This window comes from Lepus europaeus, chromosome 19, assembly GCF_033115175.1.
Source record: "Lepus europaeus isolate LE1 chromosome 19, mLepTim1.pri, whole genome shotgun sequence".
Classification (NCBI taxonomy): Eukaryota; Metazoa; Chordata; class Mammalia; order Lagomorpha; family Leporidae; genus Lepus; species Lepus europaeus.
The window spans coordinates 17479863-17502505 of record NC_084845.1 but is presented as its reverse complement, the minus strand read 5'-3'; the positions used below and the strand labels follow the sequence as shown (position 1 = coordinate 17502505).

The 22643-nt window shown below is 50.9% G+C and overlaps 1 protein-coding gene across 1 annotated transcript in view; it reads left to right on the top strand.

Annotated features, from left to right (window-relative positions):
* WDR88 (WD repeat domain 88) overlaps positions 1-22643 on the top strand; it is a 32348-nt gene that overhangs the window by 1882 nt on the left and 7823 nt on the right. Inside the window, exons 2-8 of the mRNA XM_062176005.1 lie at positions 3263-3373; positions 9510-9598; positions 11865-11928; positions 14483-14621; positions 16185-16314; positions 21630-21817; positions 22554-22636. Coding sequence (XP_062031989.1) covers positions 3263-3373; positions 9510-9598; positions 11865-11928; positions 14483-14621; positions 16185-16314; positions 21630-21817; positions 22554-22636 — 804 coding nt within the window. The remainder of the gene's footprint in view (positions 1-3262; positions 3374-9509; positions 9599-11864; positions 11929-14482; positions 14622-16184; positions 16315-21629; positions 21818-22553; positions 22637-22643) is intronic.

The window sequence follows — 22643 nt, the reverse complement described above, 5'->3', positions numbered from 1 at the left end:
CTGTCCATTGGTTTATTCCCCAAATTGCCACAGTGGCCCTGACTGAGCCGAGTCAAAGCCAGGAGCTTCATCTGGGCCTCCCAAGTGGGTGCAGGGGCCCATGCACTTGGGGCACCCTCCACTGCTTTCCCAGGCACATTAACAGGGAGCTGGGTCGGAAGCAGAAGAGCTGGGACCTGAACCAGCACTCACACAGGGTGCCGGCACTGCTGTGGCGACTCAACCCACTGTGCCACAATGCCTACCCCTCTACATCCATATTTTTATGTGACTTTGATTGCAGCCATCCTTTTGGATATGATGGGATACCACACTGGTTTGCATTTCCCAGTTGACTAATGATGTTGAGAATATTTACATGTGCTAGCAATCATTTGCATATATTCTTTGGAGAAATGTGTATTTGGAGTCTTTGTCCATATTTAAATTGGTTTGTCTTTCCATCATTGAGTTGTAAGAGTTCTTTATGTATTCAAGATATAAGCCCTCTTCTTAGATATAAGATTTTCAAGATTTTTTATTAAAAAAATTTTTTTAATATTTTATTTACTTGAAAGAGAGAGAGAGAGAGAGAGTTCCCATCCATTGGCTTATTCCCTCAAATGCCTGGGATAGTCCAGGCCTAAGCCAGTGGGAACTGAAGCCAGGCACATGCAGGAGCCCAACCACTTGAGCCAGCACCATTGTCTCTCAGGGTCTGTATCAGTGAGGAACTGGAATTGAGAGCTGAGCCGGCACTTGGCTCAGTCACTCCAATATGGGACACAGACATCCCAAGTGATGGCTGAACCACTAGGCTGAATGCCCACTATCAAAAAGTTTTTGTTTCTTACTTTCTTGGTGTTGTCCTTTGAAACACAAATGTTTTTAATTTTTATAGCATTCGGTGTTGTTTTTGATTTGTTTTTCTTGTGCTTTCAATGCCATATCTAAGAAACTGTGCCTAATGCAAGGTCATGAAGATTTATGCCTATATTTTCTTCAAAGAGTCTTGTACTTCTTGTACTTCAGCAGGTTAAGCTGTCTCTTGCAATACTGGCATCCCATATTGGAGTGTAGGTTCCTGTACCAGCTGCTCCACTTCCCATCCAGTTCCCAGCGAATGCACCTGGGAAAGCAGCAGAGGGCAGCTCATGTACTTGGGCCCCTGCCACCCACGTGGGAAACCCGAATGGGGTTCCTGGCTCCTGGCTTTGCCCTGGCCCAGCCGTTATGGTCATTTTGTGAGTAAACCAAGGGAAGCATGATCTCTTTCTCACTCTGTCTCTCCTTTCTCTTTCTGTCACTCTGCCTTCCAAATAAATAAAACATCTTTTTTAAAAGTTCATGGAAGACTGGATTATGATGTTCATTATAAGTTTATGTGGATTTTGTCACCTTTTAGTTATATTAATATGTGATTACCTGCCGCCCCTCCCCCCCCACCAAAGCTTGCTACTTCATTAATTGTTTCTTTTCCTTGATACCTTCCATGTAAGTAATGAAAGTATGGCCAAATACTATATTGATAATATAGATGCTTAAGGTGGGAACATTACCCAGTTGGAGGTAGCATGAAGGCTATAATCTCATTCTTTTTTCTTCACATGTGACTCAAGGTGCACGTAATTGTTGCCCCTTTTGGATGCCACAGCTTGCCCCCTGTGGATATCTGCAGGAGGTGTGGGAGCTGCTGCTGAGTTACCAGGGGCCTGTAGGCATGCAGCAGTTTGTCAGACCAACAGTCAACACAGCCACTTGGCAGGCCCCAAATGAGAGTGTTGGCTGCTCCCAGAAACCACCTCCCAGCCCTGGACCAGCATCCCCTGCTGTCCTGGGCTTTGTTGACACCTGGGAGCAGCAGGTACACCCAGCACCATGGTGACATCAGAGCTTGGTTGTGCTAGTAAGGTCTACTTCTCTGAAATGCTTCTGATTAGCTGTTAACACATTGCAAGTTCATCCACATCTCCCTGCAGAGACTAGCCAGTTCAACTCCAGCTTAACGAGTGGGCAACAAACGCAAGAAGGAATGGTTAGGATATATTTTGTTCTTTCAGAGTTTAAAAAAAATTTATTGGATACACTGTGTGTAGTAGTGCTTTGTTGGGCCATATTTAAGACTGCAAACATAGGACTTCGTAGGAATGCATGGTGGATGAGAAACAGAAGGGGAAGGAAAATATTTCTATCTGCTCTGCAAAGAGATGAAAGGAAGGAATACTGATTTAAACCTCTACTAGCGGGGACGGCGCTGTGGCGCAGCGGGTGAAGCTACCTCCTGCAGTGCTAGCATCCCATATGGGCACTGGTTCAAGTCCCGGCTGCTCCACTTCTGATCCAGCTCTCTGCTATGGCCTGGGAAAGCAGTAGAAGATGGCCCAAGTCCTTGGGCCCCTGTACCTGCATGGGAGACCCAGAAGAAGCTCCTGGCTCCTGGCTTCAGATTGGTGCAGCTCCAGCCATTTCGGCCATCTAGGGAGTGAACCAGCAGATGGAAGACACCCCTCTCCCCCCACCGTGTGTAACTTTACATATGAATTTTAGCATCAGCTTCTCAATTTCTACAAAGATGTCAGCTTGGAACTTGATATGATGGTGTTGAGTCCATGGAGCATTTTATAGAATGTTGTCATTTTAACATTAAGTCAGCCCATCTAGGAATAGGGATCACTTTCGTTTGATTAGGTCTTGTTTAATTTCAACAATGTTTTGTAATATTCAGAGTATAAGTTTTATGCTTTCATTGTTCAGGTTATTCCTACATGCCTTTTTTTTTTTCAAAATTGAATTGGTATTGTTTTGTTTTTAAGATGTATTTATTTATTTGAAAGGCAGAGGCAGAAGCAGAGAGAGCTTCCATCCACTGGTTCACTCCCCCAAATGGCCACACAGCTGGTGCTGAGCTGATCTGAAGCCAGGAACCAGGAGTCAGGAGCTTCTTCTGGGTCTCCCGTGCGGGTGCAGGGGCCCAAGCACTTGAGCCATCTTCTACTGCTTTCCCAAGCCATAGCAGAGAGCTGGATCAGAAGTGGAGCAGCTGGGTCTTGAACCAGCACCCGTATGGGATGCTGGCACTGCAGGCGGCAGCTTTACCCACTGTGCCACAGCACTGCCCCCCCCCATATGTTTTTGATGCTTTTGTAAATGGATTTTTTTCTTAATTTTCTATTTAGGTTGTTAACTGCAAGTATTTAGAAATGCAGGCTTTTTTTCCTTTTTAATATATTGACCTTGTCCCCTGCAACCTTGTTGAACTCTTTTGATCGGTCCTTTTTTTCAGATCCCGTTTAAAATCCTGAGTGGGCACGACCACGTCGTGAGTTCGTGCCACTTCTGTGTGGATGACACGAAGCTCCTCAGTGGCTCCTATGACTGCACTGTGAAGCTGTGGGTAGGTGGCTCCTACAGGCCCTCCCAGAACGAAACGTAGGCACTGCTCATGCAGACCTCCCCTGGACTGAGTTCCCTGACGCCCACAGATCCCAGGAGTTTGTAAGGGGCTTCCGAGCACAGCGTGAGGAGGAGGAGCCCACCCCAGGGTCAGAGCAGAGATGAATTAGTGCAGCTGCCTGTGGATCTGGACACAGTGGGAACCAGGGATGGAGGTGATGGGACTGAGAGCCAGTTGGGGGAACCCCAGTGGCTTTGAGGGCCTACCTGGGACCTCTGAGTTATGTCATCATTTGAGGCCTCCTTCTCATCTGAGAAACTCAGTTGCACCCACAAGGATGCTATGGCCAGGCCTGGGGAGGGGGTGGGGGAGGTCACAGACAACTGAAGGTAGCTTTGAAAGAGGCGTGCTCAAGGGCAGATCAGCACCCCAAGATGCAGGAAGCAGGGGCACAAGGGATGGTATAGTGATGTTCCGGTCAATTGCAGAGAGGTGGCCATCCGGAGCCCTGCTGGAGCCCTGTGAGTGTGACCAGCAGACCCTAGGAGGAGTGGGCAGGGTTGGGAGGTGGCAGTGGCCATCAGGGACCAGGACACCTCCCTGGGGGAGAGCAGTCAGTTCTGAGTTTTGGTGTCTTGTCTGGCTTGTAGGGCAGGATGAAGACAGAGTGGAGTGAATTTAAGGCCGGTTCCCCAGATTCTGGATCGAGTCACTGGGTGGAGGACAGCCGCTCACCCTGCAGATGACCTCAGAGGAACATCTGTGTCATCAGTGGGTGCCAAGGCCTGGCCAGCCAGGCAGTGGGGTTGTGGGGACGGACTGTACATGTAGGTCCCACCAGTTACGTGACTTTTTCTGGTTACTTGACCCCTGGGCCTCTTTGAGCCTCCCCCTGCCTCGGGGCCCCAGCTGTGTGTTAGAGCTGCCCCAGGGCCTGCCTGGCCCACACCAGGCCCCAACAGACCTCTCCTCCCCCGATCCCAGAGCCCTGGAGTCCCCCCTCTTAACACTTAGGAACCCTAAGTCCTTTCTGAACCTTCTGGGCTGGTGGAGAAGCCCTGAGGGTAAGTAAGGAAGTCTTCAACATGGTTGTCATCCAGGGGATGGGGCTGCTGACTCCTCAAGTGTGCATTTTGCTTTGCTGTCTCCAGGCGCTTCCCTTGCTCTTCTCACTCTGAGCTGGGGGGAAGGACTTGCGGGGTTTCCGTCTGTTTTGGCTGAAGGTCTCTTGTCTCTGAAAGGAGACATCTGCCTGTTTCCACTTGAGTTGGTGTCCCAAGGTGAGGGACTGTCCCCAGAGATGTGCTTGGTCCTCACAGCAGCCTTGTGCCCTGGTCCCTTGCCTGCATCAGTTAGATTGTCATGACGACAGTGAAATCCCAGGGGCAGCTAACTTGATAAAGAGAAAAGGTTAACTTAGCGCAGTTTTGGAGGTTCAAGTCCATAGGCAGGCAGCCGCATCAGTCTGGCCTCTGGCTGGGGTGGTAGTAGCAGTGGTGGAACACATGTGGGGAGGATCACAGGGCAGGGCAGGGCGGGAAGCAGAGTGGGCGGCTGTCCCTGCACACACCTTCATGGCAGCTCTCTCCTGAGAATGAACCCCAACAGCACGCCCTGGTGACCTCAGGACCTCCCGCTAGGCCCACCTCCTAGCCTCACAGTCAGTGGAGTTCCCTGCCTCTCAGTTCCAGGAACTTACTAAAGTTCTGCGTGAGATCCAGAGCCAAATGATACCCGGATGGCAGCACCCGCCCAGGACGTGCTCACTTCCACCTCTGCTGCCACAGCCATCCTTCTCCCCGTCCTAGGAAACACATCGCAGTACCCCACCCTCACTGCTGGGCACACTCGAAACTCACTCCCTGAGCCCCCTGCTCCTGCCCTCTGCCTCTGCCTGTCTCACACCTGGACCCCCAAGGCTGTGCCCTCGGCTCCCAGCCTTGGCTACCCTGTTGACTGCCCCCTCCCAGGATCCCCATCTCTCCCCCTGGTTCTTTTTTCCTATTTTCTTCCCCTTCCATGGGCTCCTCCTGGTCCTAGCCATGGCTCTCCCCACCCACCATCTGCCCTCGTCATGCACTATGCATGACGGTTGAGCCATTGCCCGACACAGTTGCTCTCTCTTGTTATAGCGTGTTGGCCAATATGTCTCCTTGCCTCTGTCTCTTCTTTCCCAGTGATCCCACCTCCAGTCTCTTCCTGCCACCTCACCCCAGGCCCATACACCTGTCTTGATCTTTGAAAAGCTGCCTTTCCCCTAATTGGAGCGTTTTGTCAATAACTTGGAAACCCCATAAATGAATGAAGAAACTGGGGGGAAAATAATTCTTTTTTTTTTTGAAAGGTATAGTTATAGACAAAGAGAGATAGAGACAGAAAGAGAGGTCTTCCTTCCATTGGTTCACTCCCCAGATGGCTGCAACGGCTGGAGCTGCACCAATCTGAAGCCAGGAGCCAGGAGCTTCTTCCTGGTCTCCCATGCAGGTGCAGGGGTTCAAGGACTTGGGCCATCTTCTACTGCTTTTCCAGGCCATAGCAGAGAACTGGATTGGAAGAGGAGCAGCCAAGTAGAATCGTGCCCATATGGGATGCCAGTGCCATAGGTGGAGAATTAACCTGCACCACGGTGCCGGCCCTGAAAATAATTCTTGATCCCATACCCCATCTCCCTCTCATATGTTGACACTTCTCTTTCCGGTCATTAAAAATATAAGTTTGGGGGCCAGCGCCCTGGCATAGTGGTTCAAGCTGCTGCCTGCAGGGCCAGCATCCCATATGGGTGCAATTCCTGTCTGGCTGCTCCACTTCCCACCCAGCTCTCTGTTGATTTGCCTGGGAGAGCAGGCCTGGGCCCTGTACCCATGTGGGAGAGCCAGAAGAAGCTCCTGGCTCCTCGCTTCAGACAAGCCCAGCCCTGGCTGTTGTAGTCATTTGGGAATTGAACCAACAGATGGGAGATCTCTTTCCCTCTCTCTCTGTAACTCTGCCTTAAAAAAACAAAAACAAAAAAACAAAAGAAACCCTTTGGAAGTTTCTCTCACATTACAAAGGTAACCATTTTATTTTAAGAAAGATTTAAAAACACAAGGGGAAAAAAATCTTCACTGTTTTATGACCCCAGAGTTAACTGCTATGGAAATGTTGGAGTGCGTTTTTTTTTTCTTGTATACACAGATAAATACATTTGCAACATTGGGACCATATAGAAATTCTGGGTACTCGTCATGAACTTGGGCTACAAACAGTATCACCTCTCCTTTATTTTCCCCACTATTTATGAGAGCCCCTTGCTGTACATTCACTCCAGTCTGAGCAGGACCTGCCTGGTTAAGTTGTCCACAGGCAAATGAAGAGGAAGCTGGTTTACCTGTCGGTGGTCGCTGTTCCTTCTTTGGCCATGGGGTGTCACTGTTGGATGCTGAACCTGTGCAGCCCCATGCACACTCAGTGTCCATTCCAGCGCTGTCCTTAGCTTGCCCAAGACTCTGCCCAGACTGCATGGCCTAGATCCTAGGCTCCAGATCATTTTCTTAGTCCACAGCCACGTGGTTTTTGACCAGAGCAGCACATCAGCCAGGGAGGCTGGACTCCAGGCTGTCAGAACAGCCCTTTCTTCCCAAGCCATTAGACTCCTGAGCCCAGGCTGCCTGCCTGGATGTATCCCACCTGCCCCCTGGGGTGACTTCCCCTGGGACTCCTGATGTCCTTTCCTGCCATTGGGCTTCGCCTGGAGCCTGCTGAGTTCTCTTAAACATGGTCCCATTGTTTTGAGTCTCACGGAGGAGGAGTTGAGGGAGAGGGTCTATGCAGGAAAGGGGTAATCACTTCGCTGCAACTGTGCGAGCCTTTCCCTGAGTGGTGGGCGTGGCTCGCTTTGCCTCAACCACTTTCCTTCTGAAAGTCGAATTTTGGTGCATGCTAGACAGACCGTGCTGATGTGGGCAGCCGCAGATTAAAAACAAAACAAAATCCCTGGACCGCTAGGCTCCCGTGCACCTCCCTGGTGGCCAACACTTCCCAGGTGGAGCCACTTCCCGAGGGACTCCCCCGGAGAAGACTCTCAGAAGATTGCCTGGCTGCCTCTGCACGTGAAGTGCCTTTGCCTTTGCTGGCTCGGTTCTGTGTCCTTTCACTGTGATGACACTCAGCTGTGAGTGTAGCTTTAGCAGGAGCCCAGTGCATGCTAGAGAATCCCCAAACCTGGGGGTGATCTCAGGGACCCCTCCCGGAAGGCTTGAAGTCCTAATGCAATATGGTCCCTGAATACCAGGGAATGTTGTCACAGACCTAGCCTAGTCAGGTCCCAAAGCTCCCACACACATAGAGCAATAAGGTCCTGCTAGTGATTCATTGCCTTACCAATAACGTTTGTGTCAAGGGGACCTTCCATCCTGGTTGGAGCTGAAAACAAAAGCTGTTGGCACATTTCACTTTTTTTTTTCTTTTTTAAAAATATTTTTATTTATTTGAAAGGTAGAGTTACAGAGAGGCAGAGGCAAAGAGACAAAGAGAGGTCTTCCATCTGCTGGTTCACTCCCCAGATGGCTGCAATGGCCAGAGCTGCGCCAATCCAGAGCCAGGAGCCAGGAGCTTCTTCTGGGTCTCCCATGCAGTGGCCCAAGGACTTGGGCCATCTTCTATGCTTTCCCAGGCCATAGCAGAGAGCTGGATGGGAAGTGGAGCAGCTGGGTCTCAAACTGGCACCCGTACGGGATGCCGGCATTGCAGGCAGTGGCTTTACCCACTAAGCCACAGCGCTGACCCTAGTGTTTCCTACTGCAAACACTTTTACCCGCCTGGGAGCTCTGCTTGCTTCTCATCTCAGTCTCTTGCTCTTCACCTTCAGCAGGGCTGTTGGCAGCTGCTGTCGCCCCACTGCTGGATGTGCTTGGTTTGTTTTTTTTTTTTTTTTTTTGACAGGCAGAGTGGATAGTGAGAGAGAGAGACAGAGAGAAAGGTCTTCCTTTGCCGTTAGTTCACCCTCCAATGGCCGCCGCGGTAGGCGCGCTGCGGCCGGCGCACCGCGCTGTTCTGATGGCAGGAGCCAGGTGCTTCTCCTGGTCTCCCATGGGGTGCAGGGCCCAAGGACTTGGGCCATCCTCCACTGCACTCCCTGGCCACAGCAGAGAGCTGGCCTGGAAGAGAGGCAACCGGGACAGGATCGGTGCCCCGACCGGGACTAGAACCCGGTGTGCCGGCGCCGCAAGGCAGAGGATTAGCCTGTTAAGCCACGGCGCCGGCCGGATGTGCTTGTTTTAACCACCCCCCTTTAGAGGGACACCTAGGTTACTGGCCTGTGCTTTTGCCATCATTTATTTTGCACATTGAGTTTTTCATTCCTAAGTCTTTGATCACAATTTTGATTATTTTTTAGGACACACCCCCACCACCACACCCCAGGTCAAAGGCTGTGAGCTTAACAAAAAGAAGTGATTGAAAGAATTTCTAGATGCTGCAGTCTCTTTGGCCAGTAGAAAAAGAGAAAACTCACCCATTTGGAGCTCTGCTCCCTGGGTGCCCAGTGAGCACCCAGTGCCTGTGGAAGTGTGTGTGTGGGGGGGTTTCCATGGCTGCTGTGGATGGCAAGGGGGTTCCCCCTGCTCGGGGAGGTGTTGCGAGGTCCTTTGTCTCTGGGCAGTAAGTGGCAGTCCTAGGGCCCTGGGGTTCATGTGCTTGGCTGCTATAGATGAGCTGAGGGCTGCTCATGGCCTTGGCTCACAGCTTCAAGAAACGTGGTGGTGGCCAGTGCCGTGGCTTAACAGGCTAATCCTTGGCCTTGCGGCGCCAGCACACCGGGTTCTAGTCCTGGTTGGGGCACCGGATTCTATCCCGGTTGCCCCTCTTCCAGGCCAGCTCTTTGCTATGGCCCGGGAAGGCAGTGGAGGATGGCCCAAGTCCTTGGGCCCTGCACCCGCATGGGAGACCAGGAGAAGCACCTGGCTCCTGGCTTCGGATTAGTGAGATGAGCCGGCCGCAGCGGCCATTGGAGGGTGAACCAATGGCAAAAAGGAAGACCTTTCTCTCTGTCTCTCTCTCTCACTATCCACTCTGCCTGTCAAAAAAAAAAAAAAAGAAAAAGAAAGAAAGAAAGAAACGTGGTGGTGACCACTCTCCCTTCGTCTCCCATTGATTCAAGGACGCTTTCAATGGAGCTGTGGAGCGGGAGTTTGAGCACGGGCCCGAAGCACCTGTCGTGGAGTGTAGCGTCTCGGCTGACAGCAGGAGGTGACTTCCCCACAGGCCAGGGTGGAGGCAGGGTATACACACGTGTGGGTTTCTTGTTTTTTAAGTTTTAGTTTATTTGCAAGGGAGGGAATGAAAGAGAGCTAGAGAGCAGAAGAGCCTCCAACTGCCGGGTCACCCCCCACTTGCCTGCCAGGAGCTGGGAACTCAATCCAGGTCTCGCATGGGTAGCAGGGACCCATGACTTGAGCCGTCACTTGATGCTCCCAGGGTCTGCAGTGGTAGGAACCTGGGGTCAGTAGCTGGAGCTGGGATTTGAACCCAGGCACTGCAATGCGAGATATGTAACAAGGACCTAACTGCAGCATCAAACTACCAAATGCCTGCTCCTTGTTTGTTTTTAATTGATTTTTTAAAAAGAGATTGTATATATTTATTTGGGAGATAGAGTTACAGACAAATCTTCTGTCCACTGGTTCACTCCCCAAATGGCCACAATGGCTAGAGCTGGGCCGATCCGAAACCAGGAGCCAGGAGCTTCTTTTGGGCCTCCCATGTGGGTGCAGGGGCCCAAGAACTTGAACGATCTTCCACTGCTTTCCCAGGCCTTAAGCAAAGAGCTGGATTGGAAGTGGAGCAGCTGAGACATGAACCAGGACCCATACGGGATGCCGGCGCCGCAGGCAGAGGCTTATCCTACTACGCCATAGCACTGGCCCCCTTTAGTTGATTTTTTTAAGCAACTATGCAACCATTTCCCCATTTATGAGTCTAAGGACTTTTCCCTGTGAGAATCAAGTAGCTGTGACAGCACTTTTTCAACTTAAAGTGCTTAAAAAAGAGCCCATTTATTTTAGCTAGTACAAGGCCAGTCTGAAGTTTCTCTTTCCTACTCAGCATGTGGCTGTCACAGCAGCAAGCAGCCTGAGCAGCTTCGTCCAGACTCCCATTCTGCAGGGGAAACTGAGGCCCTGGGGGGCAAAGGCCTGCTGGGCTGTCCGCCAGGAAACATCAAAAGTGAAGAGGCAGCGACACAGAGAAAGGTTTTTGGAATGTGTTTGCTTCAGTCTACTCACACAGATGGGAAGGCTGGGACAGCCTGGGGAATTTGCTTTCTGTTTTTTAAATTATTTCTTTAAAAAAATTTTTAAGAGCAATTTTTAAAAGTTTTATCTATTATTACTTATTTGAAAGTCAAAGTTAGAGAGAGAGAGAGAGATCTTCTATCTGCTGGTTCACTCCCCTGATGGCAGCAATGGCCAGGGCTGGACCAGACCAATGCGAGGAGCCAGGAGCTTCTTCTAGGTCTCCCACATGGGTGTCAAGGGCCCAGGAATTTGGGACATCTTCTGCTGCTTTTCTCAGGCTGTTGGTAGGAAGCTGGATCAGAAATGGAACAACCAGGGCTTGAACTGGTGCCCATAATGAATGCCAGCATTGCAGGTGGCAGCTTTACCCTCTGTGCTACAATGCTGGCCCCTAAAATATTTATTTATTTTAAAGGAAGGGCGACAGAGAGAGAGAGAGAGAGAGAGAGGGAAACTTCCATCTACTGGTTCACTTACCAAATGGCTATATAATAGTCAGGGCTGGTCCTGGCTTCAGCCAGGATCCAGGAACTCCATCCAAGTCTCCCACACGGGTGGCCGGGGCCCAAGCCCTCAGGCCATCCTCCACAGCCTTCCCAGGTGTGTCAGCGCAGAGTCAGTAGGGAATCGGAGCAGCCAGGATTCCAGTGCAAGTAGAGCCGCACCTGCTGCCCCACGAGGCATGCCTGTGGGAATTTGCAGCTACAAAATCAGTCTACTGGTAAAAAAGAAAAAAAAAATTGGACTAAATTTAGTACAGAGGACAAACTTTGCCTTTGAAACATGCCATAAAGATTTTTATTTATTTACTTGACAGCTAGAGTTACAGTGAGAGGGAGAGACAGGTCTTCCTTCCGTTGGTTCACTCCTCAAATGGCTGCAAGGGCCGGAGCTGTGCCGATCGGAAGCCAGGAGCCAGGTGCCTCTTCCTGGTCTCCCATGCAGGTGCAGGGGCTCAAGCACTTGGGCCATCCTCCACTGCCTTCCCAGGCCACAGCAGAGAGCTGGACTGGAAGGGGAGCAACCGGAACTAGAACCCGGTACCCATATGGATGCTGGCGCCGCAGGCGGAGGATTAACCTAGTGCGCCATGGCGCCGGCCCCTCACAGGGCATCTTTTGTATTGTTTGGAATCTTGGTCCTAAACTCGAAGAAGCCCCCATGGAAACTATAGGCGTAACTGCCTCTGCATTGTGACCCAGCATTTATTTTATTTCCAGAGTTATTGCAGCATCCTATGACAAAACAGTGAGGGCCTGGGACCTTGAAACAGGCAAAATGCTGGTACGTATGCCCTGCCCAGCTCGGGATCTTTACTGGGCCTGGGCCTTGGGCTGGACACAGGGAGGGAGGAGATGGCAAAAGCCCTAGGTTCCGCAGGGCCCTGAGATGCAGGCGTGAACAGCACCCCACAGCAGGCGTTGCTTGCAGAGTTTGGAGGCTGCATGGGCTGATGGGGAGGTGTTGGGGAAGGAAAGCTTCCTGGAGCTGGCAGCTTGGGGGCTGCTTGGATGGTGGGAGGGGCTTCAGACACAGAAAGAAGCCAGGGCAGCTGTGTGGATGGGGGGAGGGGGATGGCGGTTCAGGGCTCCCCCATGGGACATTTGGATTACATGAGGCAGGAACTGGGGCTGAGGCCGTGGATGGAGGCCATGTGGGCAAAGAACCAGGGCTGCAGATTCCTCCCAATCCGTCCTCTTGTGTCTTGGAGCGGGCTCCTGTCCATCTCCACCAGAGAGGCCTGGATCCCTCCCTGGCCCAGGCAGCCTCCGCCCTGCTCCGGGGCCTCCTCAGGACCCCAGCCCCAGGAGCTCCTGACCACTTCCCTTCATCTTCCTTTCTCTGTTTAAACAAACAAAGGAACACCCTTCCCTCTTATTGCAAAGATCAATTTATATTCATAGCCAACATTTTTAGAGAGATAAGATAAACTAAATTTTAAAAAAGAATCCAAGGAACCCGCTTACAACCACCGTTCAGGGATGACAGCCCCTATCTCGGTGTATTTTTCCCTATGCATGTTCCCATAGGAACACAGGCAACTGGGTTTTGTTAGCAAACACATGAGGGTACAACCAAGAGTTTGTGGACAAATGGAATTCAAAGAATTTTATTTTGTTTCAAAAATATTTTTACAATTTGTGAGTAGCTTTTTCCTAATGCGTATTTTCCACAGACTTTTTGAAGACCTCAGTTATGAATGGATTTCAATTTTTTTGGCACCACATTTCTTTCCATTCAATTTCCCATGAACCTTTGGAAGTACCCTTGGAGTGTCATTTATTTACTCTCTGGATTCTAACTTTCTCTCACTTGACAGTAAGTTGTGAATAACAAGTCATCTACAGGGGTGTATGGAGGGAGGTACCAGCTTGTGGCTGGAATCCCATGTCAGAGTGCCTGGCGGAGTACCCCCCTGCTCCACTTCTTATCCAGCTCTCCGCTAACGATCCTGGGAAAGCAGTGGAGGATGGCCCAAGTGCTTGGGCCCCTGACACCTGTGTGGGAGACTAGGACAGAGTTCCAGGCTCCTTGCTTCAGCCTGGCCCAGTCCTGGCCTTTGAGGCCATTTGGGGAGTGAACCAGTGGATGGAAGATCTCTCTCTGTCTCTCCCTCTCTCTGTCTCTCTCTGTAACTCTGCCTTTCAAATCTCTCTGTCTTATCTCCTCTCTCAAAAAGGAATACATCCACTTCATCCTTTTATTTCCTTTTTTTCCCAATAAATATGTAACTAGTCTTTTTTTTTTTTTAAAGATCTATTTATTCTGAAAGGCAGAGTTACAGAGAGGCAGAGGCAGAGAGAGAGCGCGCGAGAGAGATCTTCCATCTCACTCCCCAAATGACTACATTGGCCAGAGCTGGGCTGATCTGAAGCCAGGAGCCAGGAGCTTCTTCCGGGGTCTCCCACATGGGCACAGGGACCCAAGCACTTGGGCCATCCTCCACCACTTTCTCAGGCCATAGCAGAGAGCTGGATTGGAAGTGGAGCAGCCTGGGATTGAACCAGTGCCCACATGGGATGCTGGCATTGCCATCAGTGACTTTACCCACTGTGCCACAGCGCCAGCTCCCTCATCCTGCTATTTCTAAGAGAGAGATCTTCTAGGGCCAGTGCTGTGGCATATTAGGTTGGGCCGCTGCCTGCAGTGCCAGCATCTCTTATGGGCACCGGTTTGAATCCTGGCTGCTCCATTTCCAATCCAGATCCCTGCTAATGTGCCTGGGAAAGCATGGAGGATGGCCCAAGTACTTGGGCCCCTGCACCCATGTGGGAGTCATAGATGAAGCCTCAAAGGGTGCTTACCATCTCCCGCCCTCTCATACTGGTGCCATAATTTGATTGACATGTTAGCCAGTTTGGTAGGTGAACAGCGAGACTTACAGATTACTCCTGGCTTCGAGTGTTTCCGCAGATGTCTGTTCCCTGTCAGGCAAATCTTCTGTTCTTCCTTTCCTTGCTCTTTGTCTGACTCTGTGATCTGCCAACCTCCCCCTGGTGCTCTGAGGGCCACAGCACAGATATCCCGTCAACGCTTGTGTCCCGCTCTGAGCAGGGGCAAAGTGGCCCGTGATTACAGCCTTGTGGCCACTTGCACTGGTTCCTTCCTCATCCCTCTTCCTCTGTGCAGGACACAGATGGTTCATTAAAAGTATCCATTAAATTAATCAAAACTAAACAGACCTAAGAATTCAGCTCCGTCTCCACACTGGTCCATTATGTACTCAGTGACCCCATGTGACCCAGGGCTACCACGGTGGGCAGTGCACAGACAGGACATTCGCATCATCACAGAAAGCTCTAGTGGGCAGCTGGGCCTGACTGCAGCCCCATTTCAGTGGAAGATCAGCCACGATAACTTCATAGTGTCCTGCAAGCTCTCTCCGGATGGCAAATACGTGGTTTCGGGCTTGGACGTGGACCGTGGGATCTGCATCACAGACATGGAAAACGTCACCACGGTGGCTCATGTGAAAGGTGAGGCTGCAGGGGTTCCTTGCTCTGTCCCGACTCCTAGAACAGCAGCCGCCCATCACTTGACGGGTGGCGACTTGCAATGGCTTCCTCTGGTGACACTGGCGTTTGGGGGGGGGGGGGGCGACTCACAGAAGCAGCAGTGAAGGTGGACCCTGCAGGTGGACCCTCTCCCGGGAGTGCTCTCGCCCTGTCTGTGCTTTGTGCCAGAGGCCATGGTGCACCTCTCCCACCCCATGTGCACACTGAAATCCAGCCCTTTGGAGAGCAGAGGCTCAGCTTTCTTCACTTTTTGTTTTTGACAGGAAGAATTAGACAGTGAGAGAGAGAGACAGAGAGAAAAGTCTTCCTTCCGTTGGTTCACTCCCCAAATGGCTGCTAAGGCTGCGCCGATCTGAAGCCAGGAGCCAGGTGCTTCTCCTGGTCTCCCATGGGGTGCAGGGCCCAAGGACTTGGGCCATCCTCCACTGCACTCCCGGGCCACAGCAGAGAACTGGACTGGAAGAGGAGCAACCCGGACAGAATCTGGTGCCCCAACTGGGACTAGAACCCAGGGTGCCGGCACCGCAGGCGGAGGATTAGCCTGGTGAGCCACGGTGCCGGCCTTCTTCACATTTTTTTTTACCACTCTCTTCTTTAAATTATAAAAATAAGAATCCCTGTATGTCAGTGTTGTGGTTGCAATCCCACGAGCTTGGTGTGCAGATGCGGGAAGCTGGGGCAAAGGCACATGGGACCTCTCCGTGGTATCCCTTGCCCTGGCAATGTGAGTTGGCAGTTGTCCTAAAATAAAGCGTTGAAAAAAAATACGTGGTCATTGTAAAGAAAATCTGATATACAAAGGAAAAATTGCAAGGAGCTGGACCTGTCCTGGCCCTCCACGGGAGGCACCTGGTATTAGCCTGAGGGTCTTTGGAAATTTTTTGCAAAAATGGGATCAAAAGATCAGTTTATTTTGGTGCAAAATCTGTTTGAAAGTTTTGCATACAAAGGATTCTCAAAATGGCTGTGGGCTGTAGAGCCAGCAGTGTGGTTCACCACATTAATCCACAGCTTGCTGAGCCCGCACCCCCTATCAGAGCACCTGTTTGAGCCCCCAAGCCAGCTCCCTACCAAAGTGCTTGTGCAGGCAATGGCCCAAGTGCCCGGATCCCTGCTCCCCAAGTGGAAAACATGGGTGGAGTTCCTGGCTTCTGGCTCCTGGCTCTGGCCTGGCCAAAACCTGGTTAATTGTAGGCATTTGGGGAGTGAACCGGGGGGTGGAAGATCTCTTTCTCTCTTTCTCTCCCTCTCTGCATCACTCTGCCCTTCAGAAGGATAAAGAAATAATTAATTTAAAAAGAAAACACTGTGCATGGATTTCAAACGTTCATCGCCCTTGGCTGGCGGTGGGTCTCTGCCTCCTACAGACGTCTCCAGCTCTGCAGAAGCCAAGCACCCAGCAGGCACTAAGAGGTGTCTGTGCAGGTGGGCGGTCCTTTATGAGAACTGAAATTCTGCTCCTATAAAGCTCTTGGCCTGGAATGCAGGGCTGGGTGGGGTCTCAAGTCCCTCCCTGTGCTGCAGATCACCACCAGAGGTCCCTCACGGCATGCTGCTTTGACCCCGACAGCCAGAAGGTGGCGTCTGTCTCCCTGGACAGGACCATCAAGATCTGGGATGTCACCTCCCAGGCCACGCTGCTCACCATCCCAAAGTGAGGTAGACCCTGGCGGGGAGGCTGGCAGTTGGGGGCCAGGGTGGGGAGTGGGGGCGGGGGCGGGGGTGGGTACCATAAGCCTGCCCACCTTCCAGCACGCTGCGTCATCTCCAGCCTGGGCCTCCCATGCCTGTATTTCAGTGTGAGCCAGCACTAGGAAACATGTGCAGAACCCTTGTGAAAAAGGGAATTTCTAGCCTCCTATAACCTGATAACCCCATGCTCTGATAACCCCAGAGCTCTGATAACCCCAGGCTCACCAGATGGGATGAACCCCAGACTGTGTATCCGCCTGTCACCCTGCCGTACTCTGGTCCCTTACCCCTGCCTGGCCCGGCCTCCCCATGGCTAGGCATGAAGAGGATGTCGTTTCCCATCTTGTGCGACCGTGTACACCCAGCAGAGGTGAGGTCTGAAGGACGTGCCCCAGGAAGAAGGACCTTAGCACGGGCTGACCCCACACTGGGCCCCCAGCATGCACTCTGCCCTTGAGAGGGATGCCCAGGGAAGGCCTGGGCCCAGGGGCCATGGACACCCCCTTACCCTGCTCCTTAGTGCAGGTGGGCATGGCATGAAGTGAGTGAGGGCAGCAGAGGCCCCACAGTTGCAGCTGTGGGAAGTGTCCTAGAGCCTTCTGGTGCCCCAGTGGGATGGTGGCAGGACAGGGGATTCTGGGAAAAGTCTACTGGCCACTTTGGTTTACCTTGAATGGGTGATTTTTCAGGAAATGTAGCCTTCAGCAAGAAAAGAAAAGACAAAGAAGCACAGGACAAGCTGGCTTCAAGACACTTGACCTCTGAGGTCAGGCAGGTGCCCAGGCTAAGAAGGGCCCCGCGCTGGGGTCTGTGCTCTGCTGTTGGCATCCTGGGATTCTGGATCATTTCTGAACAAACTCCTTACATGGTTTAATTTCAAAATGTGTAATTTACTCTTTGAAAATGTAAGAAGGCAACATAATACAAAATTCAATGGGCACAAAAGGATCCATGAATATAGTGAAAAATACTAGTCTTTTTTTAATAACAGATATATTTATTTATTTGAAAGGCAGAGTAACAGAGAGGGAGGGGGAACCAGATCTTCCATCTGTTGGTTCACTCCCCACATGGCCACAGTAGCCAGGGCGGAGCCAGGTTGAAATCAGAAGCCAGAAACTCCATCTGGGGCTCCTACGTGGGTGGCAGGCGCCCAGGTATGAGGACTACCATCCTTCCCAGGTGCATCAGTGGGACGCTGGGTGGGAAAGCAGAGTAGCTGGCACTCCCATGTGGGATGTGGGCATCCCCAGTGGTGGCTTAATCTGCTGCAGCCTCTCTCAGGTCCACTCCCCTTCCCCAGAAGCCTCCCTTCCTTGTATAAAAATTTTATTGAGATGTAATTCACATACCATACAATTCTCCCAGTTGAAAAGGAATTCAGTGATTTGGGGGATATTGCATCATTCCTATTTTTAATGGTGATAACATACATACTACATAAAACTTGCTGTTTGAAACACCGTGGGATTCCCTACCTTCCCAGTGCTGTGCAACCATCACCACTCTGTTTCTAAAGTCATTTCATCACCCCGAGCAGAAACTCTGTACCCAGTAAGCAACAACCCCTCACCCCTCTGCCCGCAGCCTCTGGTTTCCTTTGTCCTACTTCCTGTCTGTATGAATTTGCCTAACCTAGATATTTCATCCAAGTGGAATCATTCATTATTTTTCCTCTTGTGTCAGGCTTAGCCCATTTAAAAGAGTGTCCTCGGGTTTCATCCAGATTGTAGCATGCATAAGAATTTCATCCTTTTAAAAAAAAAAATCTCTATTTATTTGAAAGGGGGAGGGGAGAGAGAGAGAGAGAGAGAATCTCCCATCTGCTCATTCACTTCCCAAATGCTCACAACAGCCAAGGCTGGGCCAGGCTGGAGCTGGGAACCTGGCAACTCCATCCAGGTCTCCCATGCTTTCCCAAGCACTCCAGCAGGGAGCTGGATAAGAAGAGGATGAGCCAGGATAGAAACCAGTGTCCACACGGGGTGCTGGCATTGCTTGAGAAGGTTTAACCTAAACAGTGAGCCCCACCACCAGCCCCACCTCTGCACCAAATGCCCCGGAAGTGCATTCCTTTCGATAACTGGGTGACACTCTAATGTCCATGACATCACATTTTGTTCATATTTTCAGCTACTGATGAACACTTGGGTTATTTCTCCCTTTTAGCTGTTGAAAGTAATACAGCAACGAACATTGGCATACAAGTATCTGTTTGTGTTCCTGCTTCCAATTCTTTAGGAAATTGGAAGGAGTAGAAATGGTGGGCCATAGGGTAATTCTATATTTAGCTTTTTGAGGAACTGTGACCTGGCATTTTAAATTTTGCCTTGGACCCTGAATTAAATTCATGATCTCAACTGGTTTTGAAACTTGCAATGAGCAATTATAAGTACTTTTTTTAAAAAAGATTTATTGATTCATTTATTTGAAAGCTAATGTGCCAGGGAAAGCAACAGAAGATGGTCCAAATGCCTGGGCCCCTGCCATCCATGTGGGAGACTCAGATGGAGCTCTCGGCTCCTGGCTTCAACTTGGCCTAGCCCTGGCTGTTGTGGCCATTTGGGTAGTAGATGGAAGATCTCTCTGTCTCTCTCTCTCTGTCTCCCTGTAACTGCCTTGCAAATAAATAAATAAATCTAAAAAAAAAATTTTTACAAAAATGAAAGGAAAAAAAAAAAAACCAAAACCACCCATCAAGTCACTTTCCTGTGGTCTTGATGGTTTCCGACAAGAAACCCACTGTCAGTCATGTTGCTCCCACCTGTGGGTAAGGTGTCTCTCCTGCTGCTGGTAAGAACTTTTGTCTTTAATTTTCAGGAGCTCAACTGTGCTGGGCCTGGGTTTAGATTTCTGTGTGTTTATCCTGTTTGGGGGTTACTCAGATTCTTGACTCCTTTGCCAATTTGTTAAAATCTCAGCCGTTGTTTATTTGATTACTTTAAAAAAAGATTTTATTTATTTATTTGAAAGAGTAATAGAGAGACGGAGGGACAGAGATCTTCCATTGGCTGGTTCACTCCCCAGATGGCCTCAACGTCCAGGGCTGGGTCCGACTGAAGCCAGGAGCTGCTTCTGGGTCTCCCACGCGAGTGCAGGGGCCCAAGGACTTGGGCCATCTTCTATTGCTTTCCTAGGCCATAGCAGAGAGCTGGATTGGAAACGGAGCAGTCAGGACTAGAACCAGCACCCATATGGGATGCCGACACTGCAGGAAGTGGCTTTACCCGCTACACCACAGCGCCGGCCCTTCATCACTTTCTAATGTCTGCTTTACAAATAGTGTCCAGGGTCATTAGCTATACTCAGCAGAAGGAATAGGAAGAGGTGTGTGGACACCATCTGGTCCAGAACTGCAAGTGCAACATAACAATTGTCCCATACTTCCTAAAAAATATTTATTATTTATTTGAAAGGTGGAGTTATATAAGAAGGAGGGAGGGAGGGAGGGAGGGAGGGAGAGAGAGAGAGAGAGAGAGAGAGAGAGAGAGAGAAAGGCTTCTATCTGCTGGTTCACTCTCCAAATGTCTACAATGGCCAGGGCTGGAACAGGCTGAAGCCAGGAGCCAGGAACTCCATCTGGGTCTCCCATGTGGGGGTAAGGGCCATCTGCTGCTGCTTTTCCAGGCACATTAGCAGGGAACTGGATTGAAAGTGGAACCGTGCAGACTCCAACCCGTGCTCATACTGGATGCTGGTGTTGCAGGCAGTGGCTTAACCCTCTGTTAAGCCACAATGCCAGCCCCTCCCCGTACTTTCATACAGATAAACTGGTCTTTTAGGAGGAGCAGAATGTATGCGATTCAAGAGTCCATCCTGCAGAATCAAGATGGCCCTGGTTTAACCCCCAGTGGCAGTGTCTGTGTTCTGGGGAGGCTTTGTCAGCTTCAGTGCGTGCCAGGGTGGCCTTAGCCCATCTGGTACTGGATTTGGGTAAAATTTTCTTCGACACCCAAGAGGAGGTGACATTTCCGTTCTTTTGAACTTTCTCAATTTGTGCATTTCAAAGACCTGAAAGAGGATCCAGAACTCTCAAAACTCTAGAAAAACATTTTGCTCAACCTTTTATGACCCAGGCTATTCAGAGATGCATGGTTGTGTTTTTAGGGTTCACTTAAAAGATCTGTTTACAAGAGGAGATGAGAGCCATGGGAAGAATACTTTGAGGATCACAAACAAAACAAAAAGTGGCGAGATTTTTTTTTCTTTTCAAGAAATGAAGGCAGGGCTAGGATCGTGGCACAATGGGTTAAGCCGCTGCTGGCAATGCCAGCATCCCATGTGAGTGGTGGTTCTAGTCCCGGCTGCTCCTTTTCCAGTCCAGCTTCCTGTTAATATACCTGGGAAGACATTGGAGGATGGACCAAGTACTTGGGTCCCTGCCACCCATGTGGGAGAGCAGGATGAAGCTCCTGGCTTCAGCTTGGCCTGGCCCTGGCCATTGCAGCATTTGAGCAGTGAACCAGTGGATGGAAGATTCATTCTGTGTGTGTGTATGTGTGTGTGTCTCCCTCTTTCATTCATGCTATATTTGAAATATTTTTAAAATGAAGACAGTCAAAAATTCAGAATGAATAACCCAAAACTTCATTAAATAGATGTCACCACAATATGCTTTGATCCCACTGAAGACAGATGAGGAGAGGAGTGGGAAGAAGGGGAGAGAGAAGTTTTGGACAAGTTGGAGGAGTCGGTCAGAGGAGTGAGGATGGACAGAAGGAGAGGGAACCAGGCCCAACGTCATGGGGAGGAAAGAGAGGTGGGGATCAGGAAGCAGGAGGGAACCCCTATGGGGGGCCTCCCAGCCCCACCCCTGACAGCCACGGGCCACTGACCGCCTCCGACAGCTCTCCCAGCTGCCTGTTCCCCAGGTCACACGCATCTCTGAACACTGCAGTGGTTCTCAGCTGGGAGCCGGTTTTGCCCCGCAGTAGACATTGGGCAGTATCTGGAGACTTTTTTGGTTGTCACAGCTGGGGGTGTAGGCTACTGGCATCTAGAGGGTAGAGGCCAGGGATGCTGCTGTACATCCTACAGTAGAGAGGACAGCCCCTCCTAGCAAAGGAGCCCCTCCTTCTGCACACAATGGCAATAGTCATTCGCAGGGCTGAGACATCCTGGGAGAGTGTGACAGTCTGACCAGTTCACGCCTGGACTACGGCAGGCAGCTGTCCCAGGGCCGACGTCCCCTCCCGACACCAGCAGCCGCTGAAGCAGGTCCCCGGGTCCTCTGGGGGTGAGGCAATAACGCGGACATCCCATCCACCCCTATTTCAGGGCACACGCCAACGCAATCTCCAACTGCTGTTTTACCTTCAGCGGTCATTTCCTGTGCACCTGCTCCTGGGATAAAAGCTTGAAAATATGGAATGTCCACACGGGGGAGTTTCGGAACAGTGGAGCGTGTGTGACTCTGATGAAGGGCCACGAGGGTTCTGTGAGCTCCTGCTTCTTCGCCAGAGACAGTGAGTGGTTTCCCACCGTGGGACTCTGCGCCCGTGGGAGCGCAAGGCAGGGGTCCCCAGCTCCTGTCCATAATGACTTAGGACAGCACACACACACACAGGCCATTTCCCGTGATGCCAGCCACGAGGGTGGATATTGTCCCCAGCAGAGCAAAGCGGCCCAGAGGGAAATTCACAGGCACAATTTCACACGTGGCAGAGACACAAGATGACTTAAGCAACAACAGAAACACATTAACCCCTGTGACGGAGAAAGCCAGAAACAACTGTGACTTCAGGCATGGCTGGATCCAGAGACTCAGACACAACCATCAGGAACTCAGCTCTCCCACTCAGCTTCCTGCCTTCTGGGAGGCCAAGATGGCTGCTGCTGGGCCAGGCCACGCTTGTTCTGGCCACTGAAAATCCCAGAGAGAGAGAGAGAGAGAGAGAGAGCGCGAGAGAGAGAGACCTTCTATTTGGTGGTGCTAGCAAAAGTCCCAGGGAGACTCCCATTGCGTCTCCTCTGTATATAACTCAAATACATAAGATATTTTATAGAGCTGCCGTGAATTTTGAGAGTTGGCTGTACCTGGCAGGGGGCCGTTGAGCCACACCAGGAGGGGTCTCGGTGTGGTCACAGAAAGCCACGGAGGTGCCTTCCACGCATCTTCAGCCCCCTTTGGCCTCACCAGAGGAAGAAGCACTCTGCTGGGAAGGCGAGTCCCTGGTCTCACTCCTTCATTTTGTGTTGCAGGCTCTTTTCTCATTTCTGGAGGGTTTGACAAGACTGTGGCCATTTGGGATATAACAGAAGGCTACCGGAAGCTGGCCCTGAAGGTACAAG